This window comes from Vulpes lagopus, chromosome 7 (genome assembly GCF_018345385.1).
Source record: "Vulpes lagopus strain Blue_001 chromosome 7, ASM1834538v1, whole genome shotgun sequence".
Taxonomy (NCBI): domain Eukaryota; kingdom Metazoa; phylum Chordata; class Mammalia; order Carnivora; family Canidae; genus Vulpes; species Vulpes lagopus.
The window spans coordinates 5,472,312-5,495,517 of record NC_054830.1 but is presented as its reverse complement, the minus strand read 5'-3'; the positions used below and the strand labels follow the sequence as shown (position 1 = coordinate 5,495,517).

At 49.1% G+C, this 23,206-nt stretch overlaps 1 protein-coding gene across 1 annotated transcript in view; it reads right to left on the bottom strand.

Moving 5' to 3' along the window:
* The window catches only part of ELAVL1 (ELAV like RNA binding protein 1), a 37,505-nt gene that overhangs the window by 12,732 nt on the left and 1,567 nt on the right, over positions 1–23,206 (bottom strand). The window contains exons 2-3 of the mRNA XM_041761224.1: positions 12,341–12,528; positions 1,468–1,571 (exon numbers count right to left, since the gene is read on the bottom strand). Of these exons, the coding sequence (XP_041617158.1) occupies positions 1,468–1,571; positions 12,341–12,512 (276 nt within the window). The 5' untranslated portion in view covers positions 12,513–12,528. The remainder of the gene's footprint in view (positions 1–1,467; positions 1,572–12,340; positions 12,529–23,206) is intronic.

Below are 23,206 nucleotides of genomic sequence, written 5' to 3'. Positions count from 1 at the left end.
CCTTGGGGTGTGGGACCTCAGAGCCTGTGGGGGGATGGGGGTGGGGGTGGGCAGAAGAGCCTTTGGAAGTCCTGCCTTTCATGGTAAGTGGGGCTTCAATCTTGGGGATAACCAACCTATGGTTCCAGTAGCATGCCAGCATCATCTGATGTGCTAGCATGCCAGCACCCTCCCAACGGAGCGTGTGCTGTCAAGAGCCAGACTGTAAGACTTCCTTAGCAGGTGGGAAAAAAATACAGGCTCTCAGGGCCACCCCTAAGTGTGTGACTTGGGAGCCCATGTCCACACCCTGGGAACCTTTATTATACAAGCACCCCACAGGGTTCTGATGCCCAGGGAAGCTTAGGAAGCCCAGCCATGGAACAGGTCCCAAGAGGGACCTTTCTGGACACCCACATGAATCAGGATGGGAGATGGGGTGGGAGATCTGGTAGGTCCAAAGGCTCAAAGAGCACAGTCTCATTCCAAGTGGCTTCCTGTCGAGGGAGATGCTGGCAGGCATGGCGCCTGCCAGGCTGCTGCAGGGAGCTAGGTCAGGGGACCAGCCTGGGACAGTGGGAGGACACAGATTCTAAAGGAGGACTCAGCACTCAGCAGGGAGTAAAAGTCCGGAACACACAAAGTTAGTCTCTGATTGGGTCTGGAGCTGCCCAAGATCACAGGTGCCGGCAGACAGACAATGGAGGTGGGGATGAGGAGGAGCGGGGCTCCAGGCTGAGAAAACGAGGGGGCGCTAAGGAAGAGCAGCCTGAGAAGAAAACAAGAAGCTATCCTGTGAGGCCTGGGGGGCTTGCCGACTCTTCCCAGGAAGCGGCCACAGCCCTTGCCTTGGGAGTGACCCTGGTGACGTTCTGCTTGAGGCTCCCCCCAGGCCGCACTGCAGGGCTCCCTCCATGTCACTCAAGTCACCAAAGTGAAGCCACCCCACAGAACGTCCCCCCACCCTGTACCTCTGCCACATGTGACCTTCAGATTTGGGGTTCATTACTTGCACATGCGCATGCACATATACAGGCACGGGCCTTCCACGAGGGCAGGGAGCCCATCTGTTTGCTGCTGTCACACCCACCAGCTGCTCCACATGCAGCTGCTAACCGGATGAACACGCTGGCTGTGACGGGGCAGTAACGGGGAGGCTGGACAAATACTTGCTCAGCACGAGGACAGCACAGCCTGGGCCCAGGAGGGGGCTGCCCTCACTGAGGGGCCCTCCATGGCCACCATCCCTTTGCTTGTAGAGCTGAGGAGGCTGAGAGGCCTCATCGAGGCCCGGGGCGGCCACCGCCCAACACGTGTCTGCCATGCAGTGCTTTCACTGAGCAGAGGAAGCACGCCAGCCACCCCCGAAGCACCGGGGTTCTGAGGAGGGGCCATGCCCCCAGTCTCCTTGACGGTGACGATGAAGGACAGATGGGGAAAGGGGTCGCTCACCCAGGCCGGGGCCAAGTGGCCACGGCAGCTCTTTACCTTAATGGTTTTTGACTGGAGCCGCAGGCCATTCAGCGTGTTGATTGCTCTCTCTGCGTCCTTGGCAGTCACGTAGTTCACGAAACCATAGCCCAGGCTGTGCCCTGTGTGGGAGAACACGGGCACAATGGTGAGCCAGCCAACAGCCAGGGAGGGTAAGCAGGGCGACGACTGACTGGGTTCAGAAAGAGGAGTTCGCAAAAAGCCAAGGCCTCCGGGTAGTGGGGTTAGAGACCAGTGGTCACAATCTATACCGGCTTTTGTTACATTTCTTCAGCCAATTCGTGTAAATTTTCTACATTGAACAAATGTTACCTTTGTTAGTTTTTTTTAAAGAACTTTTTAAAAAGCAACGCTATGCAGGGTGCCTAGGCAGCTTTCAGGTGGTTAAACATCTAACTCATTATTTTGATGCAGGTCATGATCTCAGGGTCATGAGCTAGAGCCCCATGTCAAGCCCCATGGTGGGCTCCAGGCTCAGCATGAAGTCTGCTTGGGATTCTCTCCCTTTCCCACTCCTCCTTCTGCTCCTCCCCCCATGCGTGTATGCTCTCTCAAATAAACAAATAAATAAAATCTTAAAAAAAAAAAAAGAAGAAGCACCATGTTACTAATGGTACCCCGTAGAAATATTACCAAAGCAACGATGACAATCAGTCCCCTTGGCTGAGATGTGGGGACTCCAAAGGCAAGGACAGGATGGTCACCACTGGGCAAGACAGGTACAGAGGGCGGGAGGGTGACTGGCTATCTGCATCCAGGTGTTTCTCCACCACTGTGCTAGGAGTGTGGGAAGGCTTGCTGGGCTCTGGTGCCACCCAGTGTTGGGTCCCTTACTTTCCCAAACATACAAGTCAGCTAAAAAGCAGATGACAGGGAGCACAGGAGAAGCTGGAGCTGACAGATGTCCTGTCCCAGCCCAGCTGTGCACCTGCCTTCATTGCCCTGGCCAAGTCTCCAGGGCCCCCCTTGGCGGCAGCCTCCATGGTGGCAGCAGCACCAGCTGAAATCTGGGGAAGTAAAGATTATGAGAGACACCCAGGATTACAGGTAGGTGTCCCCATCTCTCCTTTGTGAATTATCCAAGTTGTGAGTGACCACAACCACCTGCATGCCACAGGAGGGACTCAGTCTAATAAGGGAGAGGCCACGGGTTCCCAGGAGGCCCAGGGAGAAGCAAAGGCTGAGGGGCTGAGTGAAAGGAGCCTTGTCCTTTCACTATAGGAGGGGAGGGTGGAGGCCCAGAGAAGAGAACCAACATGCCCACCTCTTACTCATTCACAGGCTGCACTAGTGGGCAGCCCCTGAGTGCTGGGCACTGCTGTAGGCACACAGAGAGAGTGGTGAGCTTTGCCCTATTCCTTGGGTTGGTGGAGGGCAACAACAAGCAGGTAAAAAACAGGACCAGGTCTTGAGCCACATGAGGTGGCATCCCCGGGTGCCAGCTGATCCCAGACCCTCTGGCGGATAATGAGATGCAGAACCCAGAAGAGTCTAACCCAGTTTTCCCTCCTTCTTAAAAACAAACCAAAAACCCCCAACTTTATTTTTTAGATTTAAAGTTACAAAGAGAGGGCAGCCCGGGTGGCTCAGTGGTTTAGCGCCTGCCTTTGGCCCGGGGTGTGATCCCGGAGACCCAGAATCAAGTCCCATGTCAGGCTCCCTGCGTGGAGCCTGCTTCTCCTTCTGCCTGTGTCTCTGTCTCCCTCTGTCTCTCATGAATAAATAAATAAAATCTTAAAAAAAAAAAGTTACAAAGAGAATACAGAGAGTTCCCATAGAGCCCACTTCCCCTGTAACATCTTACACCAGGATGGGACATTTGTCACAATTCAGGAACCAGTACTGATAGGCTGCTAGTTAACTAGAGTCTACATTTGATTCAGATTGCCTTAGTTTTCCCTTAATGGTCTTTTCTGTCCCGGAAGACCATCCAGGATCCTACAGGACTTGTAGTCATCACGACTCCTTAGGCTGCTTTTAGCTGGGACAGCTTCTCAGACTTTCCTCGTTTTTGATGGCCTTGAGTGTTTCAAGGACTGGTCAGAAATTCTGTAGAATCTCCTGCAGCTGGAGTTCATCAGATGTTTCTCTCATGGGGAGGCCGGGGTGATGGGTATTGGGGGGAAGATCCCAGAGTGAAGTGCCCTCCTCCTGACATTGTATCAGGGGTATGTGCTGATACCATGACTTCTCACGACTGATGCTGACTTGGAACCCCTGGCTGAGGCTGTTTGCCAGGTTTCTCCACTGTGGAGTCACCCCTAGCCTCCAAACTGTAGGCTTCGGAAGGAAGTTAGTGCAAAGCCCACGCCAAAGGAGTGCCTTGTGGAGGCATCCTCTCCCTCCTCTAGGGCAGGGTAGCTACACAAACTGGTTGCAGATCTGCACGGGCCACTTTCTTTTTTTAAAGAAACAAAACCCAAACCTGACCCTCTATACTCATACACTCATTAACCCGTGAAATGAAACTGCACGAGTTTGAGATTTAACTCCTAAGCCGTGGACAGTGAGGACCTCGGAGCAGCAGGGCTGTGGGGCCCGGGCCCATCTAGCAGGAGAGTCAAGGCTCAAAAGTTTAGAACACAGGGCAACAACTACAACTGGCTCAGGCTGGGAACTTTATGGCCCCTCAAACAGTCCAGACTACAAACGTTAAAGTGGAGAATGGGACGTCTGGGTGGCTCAGCGGTTTAGCGTGATCCTGGAGTCCCCGGGATCGAGTCCCATATTGGGCTTCCTGCATGGAGCCTGCTTCTCCCTCTGCCTGTGTCTCTGCCTCTCTCTCTCTGTCTCTCATGAACAAATAAAATCTTTTTTAAAAAGCTGAGAATACAGAATGTCTGTGGTATGGATTCCCAACCAAACTACAGGCTTGCTGGGATTTTTACTCTCCGATCCCCATTCTGCCCATCTGTCACTGTGCCCAGGCCATGAAGCCTGGTGGCCCAGCCCCGGGATGGGTTCTTCTGCCAGTTTGGTCAGTACAACCCTTACTTAGGTCTTATCTTTCTGTTCTTCCCCTAGGTTAACCCCAAACCTGGACTACCTGTCTCCTTCGCTGCCGGTGGCCTAAGCCCTGCTAGGGAAGACCAGACACTGATGAGGACCTGTGCCCAGGCCATGCTCCTGCATCTCAGCTGCAGCTGGCTCCTGTCAGCATATAAACATGAGTCCTACTCTGTTCATGCTTCCTGATGCCTTTCCTCCCTGGTGCTCGGCGGCCCTGGCTGGCTCCCAGGGTAGTCACTGCAGACTGCCAGCACTGCCCTCACTGAGGCTGCAACTGTCAGGTGCCACCCCCAGACAGGTACCTCCTCCTCCAAGATATGACAATGCCAGGTTCTTTCTCTCTGGGTTTTCTTTCTCCCCAACTGTCCCTCCTCAAGCTCCTAGTCTTCTACTCATCCCATCAAGATGGCCCCCAAGGTTCTGCTTTCGGCTCTGGTCTCAGTCACATTCTTCCTGGGTGGCCTCCTTGACCACCTACTGCCCACACCTGCCAATGTCACCCAGGAAGTCACATACCCTCAGATGGCCACTGCCTCCCGGGCTTGCTCCCCCTCTGGTTTTTATCAATGGATCGACAAGTATTAACTGAACACCTACTATGTGTCAGGCCTCGCAGGCTGGCCAAGTTTGATGATGATCACGAAGGAGGACAGTCTATGCCTTAGTGAATGTCACATCCCAGTGGGCAAGTTGCAGAGCAAAGCAGCAAGAAACCAATGAACAAAATTGCCACCCAGGTGCTATGAAGACAATCCCTACGGTGGTGTGAGAGGGACTGATGGGACAGGCCCGTGGTGACAGGGCAGGCAGGAGTGCCCTGTAAGGAGCTAATGCTTGCAATAAGACCTTGAGATGGCTGAGGACAAGTAGTCCAGACAGAAGAGCAAGTGCCAAGTCTGTGAGGCAGAGGAGACTTTGACGTGTTCCAGGAAATGAAAGGTGGCCAGCGCAGTTGAACAAAATGAGCTGGGGAATGGCCCAGAGGTGGCTGCTGGGTGGAATGGGGCCAGGCCACTGGGCAGGGCCTGGGACCTAGGCCAAGTATAAATTCACCAGGAAGACCCAACAGGAGGACCTGCAGATGGGCTGCTGCAGTGGGGAGATGAGAGAGGGCTGAGTTTCCCGAAGTGTCAGAGAGTAGCTCCCCACCAACACTTCCGGGTTGGGCCTTCTGCAGCCTGGAGCTGTGTGGGGAGGGATCTCTGCACACCCTGTTCGGGGCTGGCCTTGTCCCCTCAGAGTCTATGCAACCCTCTGTGGTGCATACCTAAGTGCAGTGGGAGGGAAGGCAGTTGAGGAATGAAGGGGGTCCCCTCATGGGGACCTTCAAGGCCATTAGGTGAAATTGCCTTAACACAGTGCCAGGTCCCCGCCTCCACCCAGCTGCTTGTCATAAGCCAACTGTTCTCTACTTTGGCTGCTTGCTAGAATCACCAGGGCAGCTTCTAAAAACTATCACTGTCTAGGTCATAACCTGAACCAATGATGTCGACATGGGGGTGGGTGGGGTAGGAGTGGCCGTGGCTTCAGTACTTTTTAAAGCTCCTCAGAGATTTCAGTGAGGAGCCCAGGTTGAGAGCTGCTGCTGCAGCAAGTGAATAAGGAGAATGGGGCTCTCCAGCTATGTAGAAGCCTGCTGGTGTGCTCAGAGCCGGCACCTACAGGAAGGCCTTCACTTCCCAAAGCAGCCCCCAAGTTGCTGTTTCTCTAACAGGGTCTACACGCCATGCAGGGTAATGACACAGCTCCCTAGGGCCCGCCTCAGCCTGAGGACCCAAGATGTCAGGCAGGCGTACTTCCAATCTCCTTACAGATGATTTTCCTATCTCCTAGAGGTAGTGAGCCTGCTAGAATCGATGCCATGAAGGTGTATCAGGTGCTGCCCCCTCCTCATTTAGGACAGTGGAAGATAAGCCCTGCCAGGGGAAGATTTGAGGTGTGGTGGGGAAACAGGGGTACACAAGGGCAATGCCTAGGCCACTGGAGCTTAAGGAGGGCAGGGCCTGGCTGGAGTCCGTGCTGGTGGGTGAGGGCAAACAGAAGCCCAGGACGGGAGATCTGGTGGAGAGGGGCAGGAAGATGAGAGAGAGAAAAGAGAGAACTGCCAGGGAGGAAGCATGAATAAACTCTGGGCCTGAGGCTGAGGGGTATCCTAGAGGCCAACGCTGCCCCCAACTTGTGCTCCTCCCCAGCTTACAATCCCCACCCTGCAGAAGAGCTCTGCATCTCTAACTTGCTCCTGCCCTGGCACTGCCCTTCCTCCAAGAAGGTTAAATCACATGTGTGAACACCCTGGACTGGCTGACTGAGTGGGCCTGGGTGGGACCTGAGACATGTGTTTTCTCCTAGGGAGCAGGTGCTGCCGTAAGTCAGCAATACCAAGACTGCCTCCGTGGGAAGCGCTCTCCATGCCCTCCCGGGCAGCCTCAAAACCAGTGCTTTTCCAAACATTGCTCTCTCTAGACAAGGTCAAAACCAAGAGATGATGCCCTGGCATCTCCTATTACAGTCGCCAACTGGAGCAGCCAGATGCAATGTTTCTCCAATCGACCTGGGGTGGGTGGCTGGGGGAGGGGAGCACCCTGCAGACAAGGCCTTCCCTGTGGCACAAGAGGGTAGGTAGAGTCAAATTCTTCTTTTAAATGTCTGTGGGGGACTAAGGGAAGACTTCACGGCGGGGAGAGAGGCTAGGTCTTGAGGAGGGATAATAAATCAGAAACAGTAATGCCCCCAAAGAAAACAGACAAAGAACAAGAAGGGTATTTCATAAGAGTATGAACAGCCAGTAAAGAAAGATGTGAAACCACATGATCGTCACTAGGAAGTGAATGACCACCCCAATCAGATGCCATTTTTCACTTAGGCTGGGAGAGATGAGAAACCCCTCTGGCCTAGGGGATGGTAGGGCTGGGCAGGATGAGTATAAACTAGTCATCAGGGAGCACCTGGTGGCTCAGTTGGTCAAGCATCTGCCTTCCACTCAGTGATGATCTCAGGGTCCTGGGATCGAGCCCCACAACGAGCTCCCCACTCGGCATGGAGTCTGCTTCTACTTTTCCCTCTGCTCCTCCCCCCTGCTTGTGTGCATGCACACTCTTTCTCTCTCAAATGAATTAATAAAGAATGCTAAGAAACAACAACAACAAACTGGTGATCGGGTTCAAGAGGGTACACACTCTCCCGTCTACTTCCACGAAGACTTCCAATGGAAACCACCAATGAGTGAAGACTTGCACCAGGACATTTATCTCAGTGGGGTTTATAAACATGGAAAAATGGTTCCAGTCTGTTGTAAACTCAGAACCTCCATACAACAGGACCCTGTGTAACTGTTCTGGTGAGGTAGCTATGTTCAGTGACAGAAAAACATTCACAGGTACAGGAAGCAAAGTTTCTCGCACAGCTTGGGTGGTGCGAGCCCATTTTCTAAAAGCACATGGTTACTTATGACCACAAATATGGGAAGAAACAAGTATGGAAGGGCACGAACCAAAAAGCTAACAGGATTTTGAGTAACTTAAACTTTTCTTTCTTCTTGTCTTATGCTTGGTTTTGTTTCTATAAGGAACAAAGGTGAATCATGTTAAGAAAAAAAAGTGGTCAGGCTGGATTGGTTGGAAAGGCTTTCTCGCAGAGGGAATAGTATTTGCAAAATCACAAGACTGTAAGAGCCAGGGCGTGTCTGGGAAATGAGAAGTAGCTCAGTCCGGCCCAAGAGGAGGGTGAGTGAAGAGCACAGTGGCTGGGGAGGAGGAGGACAGGTCCCAGGAGACTTGGGGGCTGCGGGCAAGGGTGTGGGCTTTATCTTGACCAGAGGTGCATGGCAATGAGCCAGAAGTGAATGGGCTGGAGGCCGAGGACCAAGTGGCTAGCACGACAGACAGTCTAGGAGGGTGGAGGCTGGCTCCTGGGTCATATGGCACCAGGCCAGAGAGCAGGGCAGCGCTGTACAGTAGGGCCAGCTAGGAACTGTGTATGGAACAGGCAGCAACAAATGCACATCCCCAACACAGGGGCTGGGGCCTGGCAGCTAGAACCACTCTCAATCTTGAGGCCAGCATGTCAAACATTCCCGGCATCCCAGCCACCATCCTTCCTCACTGCTCCTGTCACCAGTGCCTGGCCAATGGCCGGCACTCAGTAATTGTTTGCTGAGCAAATAAATGTCTGTGCTGGTCAACATTCTTCCCCCACTAGATCCACCCACTCACTCATTCATTCATTCATTCATTCATTCATTCACTCATTCATTCAACAAGCACTGATTATGGCTATATCTAGGGATCTAATAGGGTTCCTGCCTCTGAAAACCATATGGACCTACTGGACCAGAAAGTTCTAACTTCAGTGCAATGTGGAAACCCACCCTGCCATCTGCTCAATTGCTATGGGAACCCAGACGGGGAGCATCTGATGCTGACATGGTTGGGACAGGAAAGGTGTCCTAAAGCAAGCAGGGCCTGGGAACTGAGAGTTTTAAAGCAGGTGAAAGACAGGGTCACATGTGGGGTGTTAGATACTTGCTGCGGTGAAGGGAACCATCTGGAGGAAATATGGGTGGCTGGTTAGGAGGCCAGAATACCAGTGCAGGCAGAAGACAATGTGGCCTCATTTGGATCTGTGGTGGGGGCGGTTGGAGGAAAAGGTATGGAAGCATCCAGAAGGATAAGTGTCAGGGACACATGTCAAAGGTCATGCTTAGGTTTCTGAATGGAGTCGCTGAGTGAACACTGGTGTCCTTTGTTAAGATGCAGATACTGGGAACAGGTCAGGTTGGAAAACACTGAATTTGAGGGGTTGAGGGGTCTAAAGCTTAAGAGAGCTTTCTCGTAGAGACACAGACACCAGACTGAGGGTAAAGTGAAGCTGTGATGATGCCTCCACTCTCCACAGGGCAGGCTTAGGAAGCAGCAGCTTGGGAATAACCCTAAGGACCATCTAAGTTAATGGCTGGGAAAGAGCTGCAAGAGAGGTAAGGCAAGGCAAGGCCTCAGGGGTGGGAGAAAGCCAGGGAGGTGGTTCATGGAAGCCAAGAGTGGAAGAAGCTTCCAGAAGGAAGAGAAGACAGTTAACTGATGGCTCTGTGAGTGGGAAAGGAGGGAGGACAACAGCTAGAAAAGCGGGTCTAGCGGGGAGAGGGGGGAGGCTTTTGGGGACCCCTGGCAACGTCTAGGGGCATTTTTTAGTTGTCACGACTCAGAAGATATCACAGCCATCTAGCAAGTGGAAGGGATGCCACCCCACATTCTGCAGTACACAAAATACCCCTCCCGCCCTGAGAATTATCCCGTTCCAACTGGCAGGGGTGCTCAAGTAGAGAAACTAGAGGAAGACAGGCAACCTTAGCGAGGATTCTCTTAAAGAGAACAGACACTTGAGCATGTCTGAATCCTGATGAGGTGATCTCGAAGAGACTCAGGCAGGGCAGCCCGGGTGGCTCAGCGGTTTAGTGCTGCCTTCAGCCCAGGGCGTGATCCTGGAGACCCGGGATCGAGTCCCATGTTGGGCTCCCTGCATGGAGCCTGCTTCTCCCTCTGCCTGCCTCTCTCTCTCATGAATAAATAAAATCTTAAAAAAAGAGAGAGAGAGAGACTCAGGCAAGCAGGTACCTGCCTAACACGAGGTTCCCAGGATGCTGGGAAGGGAAAGGATGGAGCAGAGGTGGAGAAGGGAAGGGATGCAACAGAGGTGGAGATGGGTGTTATTTTCACTGTGAGGTGGGAGGGCTGAGAGTGAAGGGTGCAGATGGGTTTGTTGTACTTGCTATGGGGGCCAGAGATGCCTGTGTGGCAGGCTGAGCTCAGCTAGGAACTGGAGTCCATGGGGCACCTGTCTACCTATCTGCAAGACTCTCTCTGGGGTGGACATCCTCAGCCTTTTGAGGAGGAAGCAGCTGGACGAACGTTATCGGTGCCTGTGCAGCATAACAGAGGACAAAGGGCAGTACAGCCGGTGAGGTTTACACACACCAGTGGCAGGAGGACAGAAGTGGGGGTGCAGTAAGCTTCTTGTGAAGGTACAATCTTTCAATTTAAGGAACCACCCGCAAGACACTGAGATTTAAGCCTAGGACCACATACTCCACAACTCTTTGCTACACTACACTTATCTTGCCCAAAGAGAAGGAAAAGTTTATCTCTGAACTAAAATAATTTCCAAATTATACTTTGCTGCTTTTACCTCATTCCCGAAACCAGTTCTCTCTGGACTGATCTTGTCAAATCTAGGTGTTCCTAATAGCATAGTTCACATTCCTTTGAAAAACCACAACCAGTGAACAAAGAAGTCAGGTACCAAGAGAATGCTCGCAAAATTGGACCGCAATGCTCAGGAATATCCATGGGGCTAAAAATCCCCTTTCACCAGAACGTAAGGGGGAAAGGCAAAACCTGTTAGTAGCATAGAGAATTTTAAAACACTTCTGAACAAGCACTCTTATGCAGGATGGTCTCCTGAAACAGGAGAAAGATAATGGCTTCTAGAACATTCTAACACTGTTCAACTTACTGAACAGTTCAATGTACTACTTGCAATTCCTATTTATTCCTGTTTATTAAATCACAAACTCAGAATTGGAAGAGTCCTCAAAAGACTTTTGAAGTCAGTGCCCCCTCTGATGAACTAATTCCATATACAGCAGTTAGCCAGCCTTGATAGCACTTATCCCAGAAACAGGTATCTTCAGGTTACTGGCAAAAGCTGAGAGTTGATGAAGTAAGACGATGGGTACATGGAGTTCAATATATTACTCTACTTTTATGTAGACCAGAAAACAAGATATTATCTTATTTCCATAATAAAGTTTTTTTTTTAAACTTTTAAATTAGTTTTCAGTGTAGGAATCATAATCCTACAAGCCAGGGTGGCAGTCAGAGCAAGGGGCAAGGGGGAGGGGAGGAGGAGGAGATGCCCAATTCTCAGCTCACCAGAGCAGAGGAGAGAGAAACAAGGGGTGGAGGAGGAAGAGGATGGGAGTGGGGAGAAGAAGGGGAGAAAGAAGGTAAGGAAGGAGAGAGGGAGGAGGAAGAGGAAGAAGAGGAGGACAGCCCCCTAAAACAATGCTCCTCCCTGGGGAGAAAAGGAAGGAAGTGCTTTTATAGCACCTGATTTTTCCGTGTTTTTCTCCTTGAAATCACGCTCTCAGAATGCATGCTGTTTGTAAGGATGGCCTTCCCAGGGGTCTGCAAACCCTTATGAGGTAGGTAAGCATCAGGGTGTAGGAGCCACCATCCCTACTTTATATCTGGGGACAGAGGCTTAGAGGTCACACATGGAGATACTGGAAGAGCGATGCTTTCAGCCGGTATCCAATTTTACAGCCTGCCTGCAGCTCTGTGGCCCTGCTCCAGCCCAAGGGTTAAATCTCAGTGTGTTTCAGATGTTTTAGTTGATGGAGTGATAGTAAACAGCACAGCCCAGAACCAAGGAAGGGCTGCACACGGAGATATTCCATGTCCTGCCACGGGTCTGACCATGCATAGGGACCTGGGAAGATGGGAATGAGCCTGCCTGGGCCAGAGTCCCTTCCATACATGGGACAGAGCCAGGCTAGGTTGTCATTCTTTGGTCTCTTCCAGCTCTCAGGCACCATTTCTGGTGTCCTCTCATCTTCCCTCCCCTCCCACCATCTCACTTTGTACACGCTCTACCTTACGAGCTTTTCCTTTTTGGGGAACCTATATCCAATTGGACACCAGGGCGGTGGCAAAATATAGTCTGAGATAACCACGAAACTTGACAACCGTCATTTCAAGACTGCAACTCTTCTGCCCCGAGGAACACTGGAGAGCCACAGACAAAGAAGACAGTACTTAGCGGGATGGCCCCAAGTACCCCCTACAAACCCTCTCAGTTCCTTTACCTGCTACTTTATCCCGAATGAGTTTTGCAGATTCAACTTCACCAATACTGCTGAACAGACTCCGTAACTCATCCTGGGTCATGTTCTGAGGGAGGTAGTTGACAATTAAATTCGTTCTCCCGATATCATCCCTGCAGTCTTCGGCCATGTGGTCTTCATAACCATTAGACATTGTATTTTTTAAAAATCTGTGGGGTGAGAAGAAAAATCAAGTAAATTCCGAATGTCCATATTACAGAATGTTAAGGCAAAACAAATGACTGGCACTTGGGGTTTCTTCTTTTCAACATTACAAGTTCAACTTATGTCCACATAAAAACCTGCACGGGAATGTTTATAGCAGCTTCATTCATAATTGCCCCAAGACTGGAAGCAATCAACATGCTCTTCAGTAGGTGAATGGAGAAACAAACTCCAACTGTCTGGTGCACTCACACAACAGAGTGTTATTTAGTGATACGAAGAAATGAGCTAGGACGCCAAAGACTAGGGGAGCCTTAAATGTATACTCCTAAGTCTGAAAGGCTAAACACTGTTATCACCCTGACTATAGGACATACAATGGAAAAGATGAAACTCTAGATCCAGTAAGAAAACCACTGGTCATCAGGGGTTAGAAGGGCGGGAGGAACAAAACGGGCACAGGGAATTTTCAGGGCAGTGACACCGTCTGCGTGATCCTGTCATAGTGAATACGTGTTACTACACATGTCCAAAACCGCAGAACATACAACATGAAGAGTGAAGCCTACGGTGAACTACACACTTTAGCTGACCCGTATCAATACTGGCTCATTGATTCTAACAAAATACCTCACGAAAGCAAGGTGTTGCCAATAGGTAAGACTTCGTGTTGGAGGTGGTGGGTATGGAAACCCGCTCTGTACTTTTTTTTTTTACAACTTTTCTGTAAATCTAAAACTGCTCTAAAACAAAACAACTTGAAGCTTAACCGTTTCTACTTACCAAGGAGCCTAAAGAACCCTATAAACAGGGACGCCTGGGTGGCTCAGCGGTTGGGTGTCTGCCTTCAGCCCAGGGCGTGATCCTGGAGACCCGGGATCGAGTTCAGCATTGGGCTTCCTGCATGGAGCCTGCTTCTCCCTCTGCATGTGCCTATGTCTCTGCCTCTCTCTCTCTCTCTGTGTCTCTCATGAATAAATAAATAAAATCTTAAAAAAAAAAAAAAGAACCCTATAAACAGGGGTGCCTGGCCAGCTCAGTCAGTGGAGTGCGCGACTCTTGCTTTCAAGGTCAGTGAGAGACTCCCCCCAACTGGGCAGAGCTTACTTGAAAAAACAAAACACCTACAAACAATTCCAGCACCATAATTCGGGCTGTCTCAAGAGCTTCCTGAAGTTTCCTGATCGCCCCCTCCCATCTCCACGTGCACTAATGGTGCAACTGGGTCCTGAGGAGCCTGTAATGTGCACCCGAGCACCTCAACTCGGACACCCCGTCTCTGTCCTCAAGTGGACGGTTCCCGCAGCCCTTTATTCCAAAGGCCACAGCTACTGAGTTGGGAGAGGCTAGGGTTTCTCTACCAGTTGGAAGAATTTGGTCTTCACAGCTTGCAAGCTTTGGAATGCCCTTAGCTGCCTCCGGAAGTCTTCACTTTCAGTGACAAACATCACAACAAAGTGATGGCTTCAGAGTCTGGATCAATGAGGCTGAGAGCATCAGGACCGCTCTTCTGAAAGTACAACTCACACTGGGCTCGTTCACAAGTACTGCCACACGCGTGGCCGCCTCATCTAAGATGTCCCACGTCCCTGCCTCTAAATATGCAGGCACACACCGCCATGGGGCTGAAGTATCATCACCAAGAAAAAGGCCCTGCCACCCACCAGCCAGGAGGTCTCGGGCGGGGAGGGGGGGGGCAGCCCACCCCTTTCTCCAGATCCCTTCTGTCCAGCCCTGTTTTTATGCTTAAAAACCCAGTGCCCGTTGTCAGGAGCACTCAGCCTTCTTTAAAAATAGCCTTGCCAGCGGTTATATAAAAACCTGAATACAGTTCCCACCTCCCCGCTGAGTCAGCACTGAGAGAGGACTTAGGTGTTTTGTTTCTTTTTCTTTCCCCCTGCTGGAAACAGGTGGGTCTTCTCTACCTTTTCGCCTCCTAATTTGCTTCAGACCATACACAATGTGCAAAGTTAGTCTACTCTCCCAGCATTTATTTGAAAATGTTCTATGCTCCCTGTTCTTTATAAAATAGGTTACCATCCAAAGCCATAAAAGAAAAGATTGGAAAGTCAGACTTCCTAAGATTAAGAAGTTCTGTATGGGAAAAGGCACCATACACAGGCAAGCTCCAGACTTGGGAGAAAATGCTTGCTACCTAGTACATTATTTAGGTTAGTGGTTCTCAGTGTGGGAGATTCAGCCCTCCGGGGTACACCAGACGGTGTCTGAAAACATTTCCGGTTACCACATCTGTGGGTGGTAGTGTGCCACTGGCACCTAATGGGTAGAGGCCAGCGATGTTGTGAAATATCCCTCAGGTTGGCCCCCACAACCAAGAATTGTCCAGCCCAAAATGTCAATATTCCCAAGGCTGAGAGCACTTGATTCAGAGTATCTACAAACTCACCAGAGAGAAAGATACATCACTAACAGAGAAGTGGACAAAGGATATGAACCACAACTAATAGATGCCAGCAATTCAAATAGCCAATAAACTCTAAAAGCTTGGATTTATGAGTGATGAGGAAAACATGAAGTCAAAAGAGATACCATTTCTGTCAGACAGAAGGCCCCTCCAGGATGGATAAAATTTAGTGTAAAGAAGGATAAGAGAAAAAAACACCCTTACACACCTTTGATCCAAGTGTGAACTGGTACAAACTTTTTTGGAGGATAACCTGTGGTTTAATACAAATGCTACCCTCTGATTCAGAACTGCAGGAATCTGTCCTCCACACATCATCACACACATGCAAGGAAGTATTGTGAGGACCACATAACTCCATTGGTGGCACAAGGAAAACACTGGATATAATCTAAATATGAACTAAACACCAATTTTCTGTAGAAAGCATGGGGCCACAAGCCTTAATGGGCTTACTTCATGAAAAACCCCACAAATCTGTTAAAAGTATCTGCAGCCATGAAGCTTTAAGATAGATCATTAGCTCAAAAACAAACACACACATTTGCTGAAGCCTGAACCAAAGTGCAAGGGTTAACTCTGAGAAATTAAAATGCACAACAAAGTTTACTTGAAATGTGATTCAAATGTTTCTCTTCTCCCTTCGTTTTTCTTCACTCCTCCCTCTCCTCACCTTTGTTCTGAGTTAGGTACCTACTCTTTTGCCTTCTCTCTCCCCCTCCTTTCACGGACGATGAACTGGGCAATAATTAATTATACCATTCTCATTATTCAGAAGGGGTGTTCTCTAAGACTGGTAAAAAGATGACTTTCTAAACAGTGGTTGGCAAACCATGGCCTGTGGATCAAATCTGGCCCACCACCTGTTTTTATAAATAAAGTTTTATTGGCACACAGCTATTCTCATTTGTTTATGTATTGTCTGTAGCTGCTTTTGCACTACAGTGACAGAGTTGAATAGTTGTGACAGAGACCATATGGCCCAAAAAGCTGAAAATATTTACCATCTGGCTCTATACAGAAAAAGTGTGCCGACCTCTGTTCTCAAATGTAAAAACAGAAAATTCCTAAGAGAAAATCTTTGTGATACTGGGTTTGGCAAAAATTTCTTAGATACCATACCAAAAGTACAATCCATTTTTAAAAAGTTAATGCACTGGATACCATCAATACGTTAAACTTTTGCTCTGCAAAAGACACTACTAGAAAACTTACAGCCCACAGACTGGAAGAAAATATTTGCAAATCACATATCTGAAAAAAGACTTGCATTTCAAACCTATTTTTTTTAAACTCTCAAAACTTAATGGCAGCCCCAGTAGCTCATCGGTTTAGCGCCACCTTCGGCCAGGGCATGATCCTGGAGACCTGGGATCGAGTCCCACATCGGGCTCCCTGCGTGGAGTCTGCTTCTCCCTCTGCTTGTGTCTCTGCCTCTCTCTGTGTGTGTGTGTCTCATGAATAAATAAATAAAACCTTAAAAAAAAAAACTTAATAAGATATAACAACCTAATTTTAAAGATGACAAAAGATGTGACCATACAAGGCACAAAAGAAGATATAGGGATGGCAAACGTATGTGATAAGATGCTCGATGTTATTAGTTATTAGGGAAATGCAAGTTAAAACTACAATGAGATACTATTACCATCTAGAATGAGAATTAAGATATACTCACCCATTTAGAATGGCTAAACCAAAATAAAACAAAAGCTGGAAAACAACAATATGAAGTTCCAGTGAGGATATGGAGAAACCAGAATTTCCATGCATTGCTAGTAGGAATGCAAAAATGTTACAGGTGTTTGGAAAACATATGGGTAGTTTCTTAAGAGTTAAATAATAAACTTTCCAAAAAAAAAAAATAATAATAAACTTTCCAAAAGACCCAGCAATCCCATACTAGGAGTCATACAAGAGAAATACAAACCTATGTTCATACAAAAACCCACACATGTGTTTTAGAGCAGCTTTATTCAGGAACACCCCAAAGTGGAGCAGCCCGAATACCCTTCAAGCCAATGCCCTTCAAGCCATCGGTGGCTAGACTAAGGAAGGCTACCCAATGGAGTTCTGCTCATCGATAAGAAAAGTGCTACTATCCACACAACTTGAATAAATGTCAAACACATTTCACGGAGTCCAAGAAATCTGACTCCGAGGCTGCATACTGTAAGAGTCCATTCTGGAAAAGGTGAAACCATAGGGATGGATCAGTGGTGGCCAGGGGAAGGGGCCAAGGGTGGTGCCAAGTACACAGGGGGAGCACAGGAGAGTATTTTTGTTTCTTGGCAGGGTATAACTTTCCCATGTCTTGATAGTGGAGGCAGTAACATGACTCTTTGCATTTGTCAAAACTCAAAGAACTCTACACCAGAATTTCAAGTGAACTCGAATATAATTTTAAAAGATCTAAAAAGTGAACCTTGTTCCACAGCATGCTGGCTCCTCCTGACGCCCCTGGTGAGCCTGAGCAGCCCAGTTCTTGGTCAACTGACAATGATGGAGAAACCCAAACCCCAAAAGCACGGTTTCTCAATGCTTCAGGGCCACTCCACCCTACTCTCCTTGTTCCTCCTCCTGACCTTTTCAAATCCACGTTGCTAATCCTGGGCCAAGCCAGCTCTGTCAAGCACCAACCACAGCTGGGCCTTTGTCTCTGTCTGACAATAAGTGACTTCCAAGTGGCCAGGCCGCCTCCTCTCACTCCAGCCCACAGACTGGAAGGTGGTCCCCCCATGGAGACTCCTCTAGGTCAACACATCATGTGGTACCTGTCAGTGGTGGCCTCACCCACTGAGACTCAGAAGTTTCATTACTTTGCTCAGCATCAGACATTACACTGTTAATAGTGGCAGGGCCAGGCCTCCAACTGTCACTACAGAGCTGTCTCCTTGCTTGGCGATGTGGCCCCTCACTTTAGCTTCTTCCCTGGCGTGCTGCAGACCTTCCTATTTCCACGCCTCTCTTCCGGCAGCTCCCTTTGCAGAGATGGTCTGCCCTTTCCATCACCTCCTCACTGATCTGCGAAACATACCCCCAGACAGCAGGTTGCTCTAATTTCCTGAGCCCGTACACCATTCAGCCCAAAACTACTAAATCACTCTAACTCCTAATTATTTGCTTTTCACTCCCATCATTGGTGAGAGCCTAGAAGGCCAGTGGGATGAGGGTGGCGGACAGACAGACACCAGGTCTGAGAGTCACCTGGGAATCATGTGTATTTTCCACTTTATGTTAAAGGGCAGTTGGAAATTGTACTAACAGTCTACTAATATGTTCAATACCTTACTTTATCTTTTTTTTTTTTTTAAAAGATTTATTTATCTATTTTAGAGAGAGAGCAAGAGCAAACAGCAGGGAAAGGGTAGGAGGGGGGAGGGAGAGGGACAAGTAGATTCCATGTTGAGCACGAACCTGACACAGGGCTTGATCTCTGACCTGAGATCATGACCTGAGCCAAAACTACCAAGAGTCACGCTCAACCGACTGAGCCACCCAGGTGCCCCAGTACCTTACTTTTGTAGGATCATCCAGTCCTATCGCACAGAATCAAACTCAATTGTAGGGAACAAAAAAGGGAAACTCAGGTTTAGCAAAGCAATTCCTGCTGATTTGGAAACACTTCCACTAACTGCATATATCACAGAGAAGTCCTGTTTGGATGATCTCTGAGGGTTTTCAGCCTCACTGCATTATTTTCAACAATCCTGGTTGTCTGAGTAACTTCAGTGATGCTGTTCACATCAATAATATAACCATATGTATATGGGGAAGAGATGGGTGTATAAATGACATAAAGACTTACACAGGTAAGACACACATAAGGCAGCAAGACTAGTTCCCACTAGGCACCCATGAGAATCTGTCTCATTTTATATTCAGAGAGCAACCCTGCTAAACTACTCAAGCCAGAGCAAAACTAGAACAGTCAAATATATCCTCAGGCTCAACCTTGACACTTCACACATCACATGATAGGGCTTGGACTCAATTATTTCTAAGGTCCTTTCCAGATGTAAAACTCAGAGTTCTCCAAGGTAAAAGCCTTGGGAATGTTAGGTCACCCAGGAAACACTCTGGGTGCCAGAGAAAAAGCGATTGTACCACCTGACCCAATTATAACTGCTATGCGAGATGAGGGCTTAAGTGAACACTGTACATATTTCCTTACTCACTCACCCCTTCCCGCAGCCCGTGGCGGGAAAGCCACCTGACTGGGATAGCCATGGAGACATCACAGCAATTCAATATCCACCCAGGCTGAAAAGCTCAGGGTGGAAGCAGATCAAGGGCAGCCAGTGCCTGGCCCAGCTGAAGTGCTCCACAGGTCTGAGGGAACATGACTGGCTCCACAACTCTGCTAGAGTTCTGGCTTCTTTGTGGCTGGTCAAGGCCACTTCAGAACTCTTGCACAAAACTGCAAAGCAACATGGCACAGCAGGAAAAACTCCTGGGCTGTGGAGTCTGAGAGATCTGCACTCCAATACTAATCCTACTGCTTACTAGCAGAACTACTATGCGTATGGCACTTCCTTTCCTGGAGCCTCAGTCTCCTTGTCCTCTAAATGGGGACGGCACCACCTGCTGTGAAGGGCCCAGCACAGTTCTTGACACTTGGCAAGTGGCCACATCACCCGCCTCCAGGTCTTTGCACACTAAAGAACACTCTGACTCTTTGCCCCGGGACGCTGGAAATGATCCAAACTGCTGATGCCATTTCTAATGCGCCCAGGCTCCCTGGAAGTCACAAGGAGTCACACCAGTCAAGGCTCACAACTGCAGGCCCACGCATGTGAAAGACCTTGTTGGCAGTCTACATTCACTCACCATCGACTGCACACACCAGCTCGGATGGGTCAGCTGGCCTCTCAGTCTGCCTACCAGAGATACAAACCTGTCCCCATACTCCTACTGCATTTAGAAAATCAAGGGGAAGATGTACCTCCCTGACCTCCCAGACTCCAACTGTAGGCACCTTCAGGTCCTCTCCTCCTATCCTTGTCCCCCTCTTCAAACCTCTTCCTCCCTCTGAATTACTTCCTCTGGTGGCAGGACACACCTGTCCCCAAAGCCACCTCTCTCTGTCCCCCATACCTAAGCAGGCACCGAGTTCTGCCAGTTGCACAGCTGCGATATACCCCTCCTTCCCCATCTCTCTGCCATTGTCCTCGTTCAGGTCTCTGTTATCTGGGGCCTAGACAGACTCCCAAATGTCCTTCCTGCCACGTGGTTATCTCAGACCCAGTCTCTCCACACCCAACTGGGCCTTTCCCTCCATACCATTCCTCTGTCTTGTTTCCCCACTGCTGCTCATGGTGTCATCAGTCTTGCCATTGGGTCATCCTGGACTGTTTCCTCCTCTGTGAATCTTTCCTCTGGCAGAGAGGTCTCTGTGGTGGGTGGCTGGATCCAGTTACTCCTGAGCCCCCTTCTGACACCCCCCCCCCAAGTAAACACGGAGTGCCAATCATGTGCCAGGAATGGAGCAAAGTACTGGGTGTAGAAAATAAAGGAACAGTCCCAGTTCCCGCTCTCATGTTCAGGCCATTACCAAGCCACCTTGTACTACAAAAGTGTCTTGACCAGTCTCTCTATCCTTAAACTTCCAAGATCACCTCTTGACTGTGTCCAGAAACCCTCTACCACCTGACTCTGACACACTTTTCTAGAATTATCTCCAAGTTCACCTTCTTGACCTTCTACCTGCCCAAACCAGTCCACTCAGCTTCCGGACCTCTTTGTGCTCTCCTTTCTTACTCACTTGGGCTGCTGGCTGTACCTGAAAACTCCTGCCCACACCTCTTTGAGAACAACCGGTACAAACACCAGCTCTTTCATCAAACACAAAAACTGAGCACCGGACAATCCTTTCTTTCACCACTCTCAATGCTGCCACGACCTGCTGCTTCACCCTTTTGCTACTTTCTCTCATATATCTATGTAGGTCTTTTCTCCCCAACTCAGGTTGGAAGTTCCTCAAGAAGGCAGTTCCTTCCCCTTCTCCCTGTTCTCTGTGACAGTGAACAAGCAGTCACATTTCATGTTTTCAATCTATGAAAGTGTGACCATCAACTTGGACAAAGCACACAGAGGCCCTGGGTCAAGTGGGGACTGGCAGTGATCATAAAAGTGAGTCCCCCCAACATGTATGAACATGGAGAATGCCTTCTCTCCCCTTCCTGCTTCGCAGTATAGCCACCACATGAATTCTACTCTAGTGGCACCTTCCTGTCTATGTCCACACTCCAAACTGTTCTTTCTCTTGCCTTCCTTCTCTTACTGACCACTATCCTTCTCTTGGTCACTCAGGCAGAGACCCAGAATCATCCACTGCTGTCCTCCCGTTCGCTCACATCCCACATCTAAATACCCACAGAGACCTGCATCTCTTACCCCTCCAACCATGTCTCAAACCCATCCCTCCTTTCCCTACCACTCTGGGCCACATTTGCAGCTTTTCCTACAGAGAGGAAAGTGAGCACCTTCTAATTGGTTTGCTGGCCTTCAGCATCATCCCCCTCCAACTCTTTCCTTCTGTGCGCAGATCTGACTCCTTCACTTCGTGGCCTGACAGGACAACACCCTCTGCACACCAGCCCCATGAATCCTCTTGTCACTACTTACTCCAATCTGCTTGCCCCTGAAGGACCAGAGCCCAAGTGGTTCCCTGAACAGACCAAGAGGTCCCCACCTCCATGCTTTTTGTTCCTGCACCCTCCAAAGCTGTTCTTTGTGGTGTGTACTCAGCTAATTGCCCCCCTCACGCACACGCGCACTTTGCCTCCTCCAGGAAGCATTCTGTGATCTCCTTTGCCCACCAGCCCTTTTCTGCGCTTCCACATCAGTCAGCACATAACCCTCACGGCACTTAACCACAGTGCGCTAAAACAACCTGCCCACACATTGTAATCACCATTGCCTCCCCAAGTCTAGCAGTGGGGCAGGGAGAGTTGGTTAAAAGGAGGGAAGCAACTCACTTCCCTTCTGTAGGCTGCTCTCTTCTGATCTTCCCCTGGCGTACTCAGGTCAGCCTCACTGCTTCACTATTGCCACCTAGGGGCAAAAGGCAGCAACCGCACTTTCCTCACCATTCAGCATTTAATTTGACTCAATTGAATGGGATGGGAACACAAGCTTGGTTCCGGCGGGTAAAGGGAGAATGGCTTCCAATGGTGAGTGAGCTCTAAGCTGGGCCTTGCAGCATGAGGAAAGGATGAACTAGACGTTCAGACACGGGACGTTCCAGGCAGTGGGGAAAACAGGCAGAGAGGGTGGGAGTTTCAGGTCCCAGTGCCGATGAAATGCAAAAGGAAGAGAGGGCGAGAATGTGCAAGATCTGGGATCCTAAACTTTAATTTTTATATCACCTAGAGAGGTGAAAAAAATTAAAATTTTTTCCACTCAAAAAACTTTTAATCGGGAGTGATGATCAGATCTGCATTTTAAAAAGACAACTCTCAGGGTCGCCTAGGTGGCTCAGCGATTTAGCAACAGCGTTCGGCCCAGGGTGGGATCCTGGAGTCTCAGCATTGAGTCCCACATCAGGCTCCCTACACGGAGCCTGCTTCTCCCTCTGCCTGTGTCTCTGCCCCACTCTCTCTGTCTCTCTCATGAATAAATAAAATCTTTAAAAAAACAATAATAAAAAAATAAAAAATAAATAAAAAGAGAACTCTTGCTAGAGTATGATAGAGATGGGAAGCAGGAAGTGAGAGAGCAATAAAGCAAGCAGTAAAAAGACTGTTTTCATAATTCTCCCCTCGTTTCCCACTTGCTGCACCATGACCTCAGATTCAACATATCCAAACTGAAACTCCGCCTCCTCCAAAACCAGTGCTTCAACATAATCATTATTTCCACATTTTGAGATGTTCATACACCTCAGACTCTTTGTGTACCTTGAAGTCACAATTTTATAACAGATCCCAACAGAGCTTTGCACACAGATTTTCAATGACGACTGAATGGAATTCCTTTTGGGATTCCCTGAAGGCTTGTGATCATAAGAGCAATAAAATCTCATGGTTAAGAGTAAGGATTTTGGGTCAGAGGTCCTGCGTTCAAATCCTGCCTCAGCCACCTTGCTGTGTGAGACTGGTCCAAAGTGACCCATCTAAGCCTTGGTTTGTCTGTCCTGAAGATGGAAATTACAACAGCACCTATCTCAAGGGCTGGATATCTGTAATGGGACAAGCCCACAGTAAACCCTCACTAAATACTGGTGATTATTTATTACATTATCTATTCAGTGCTTA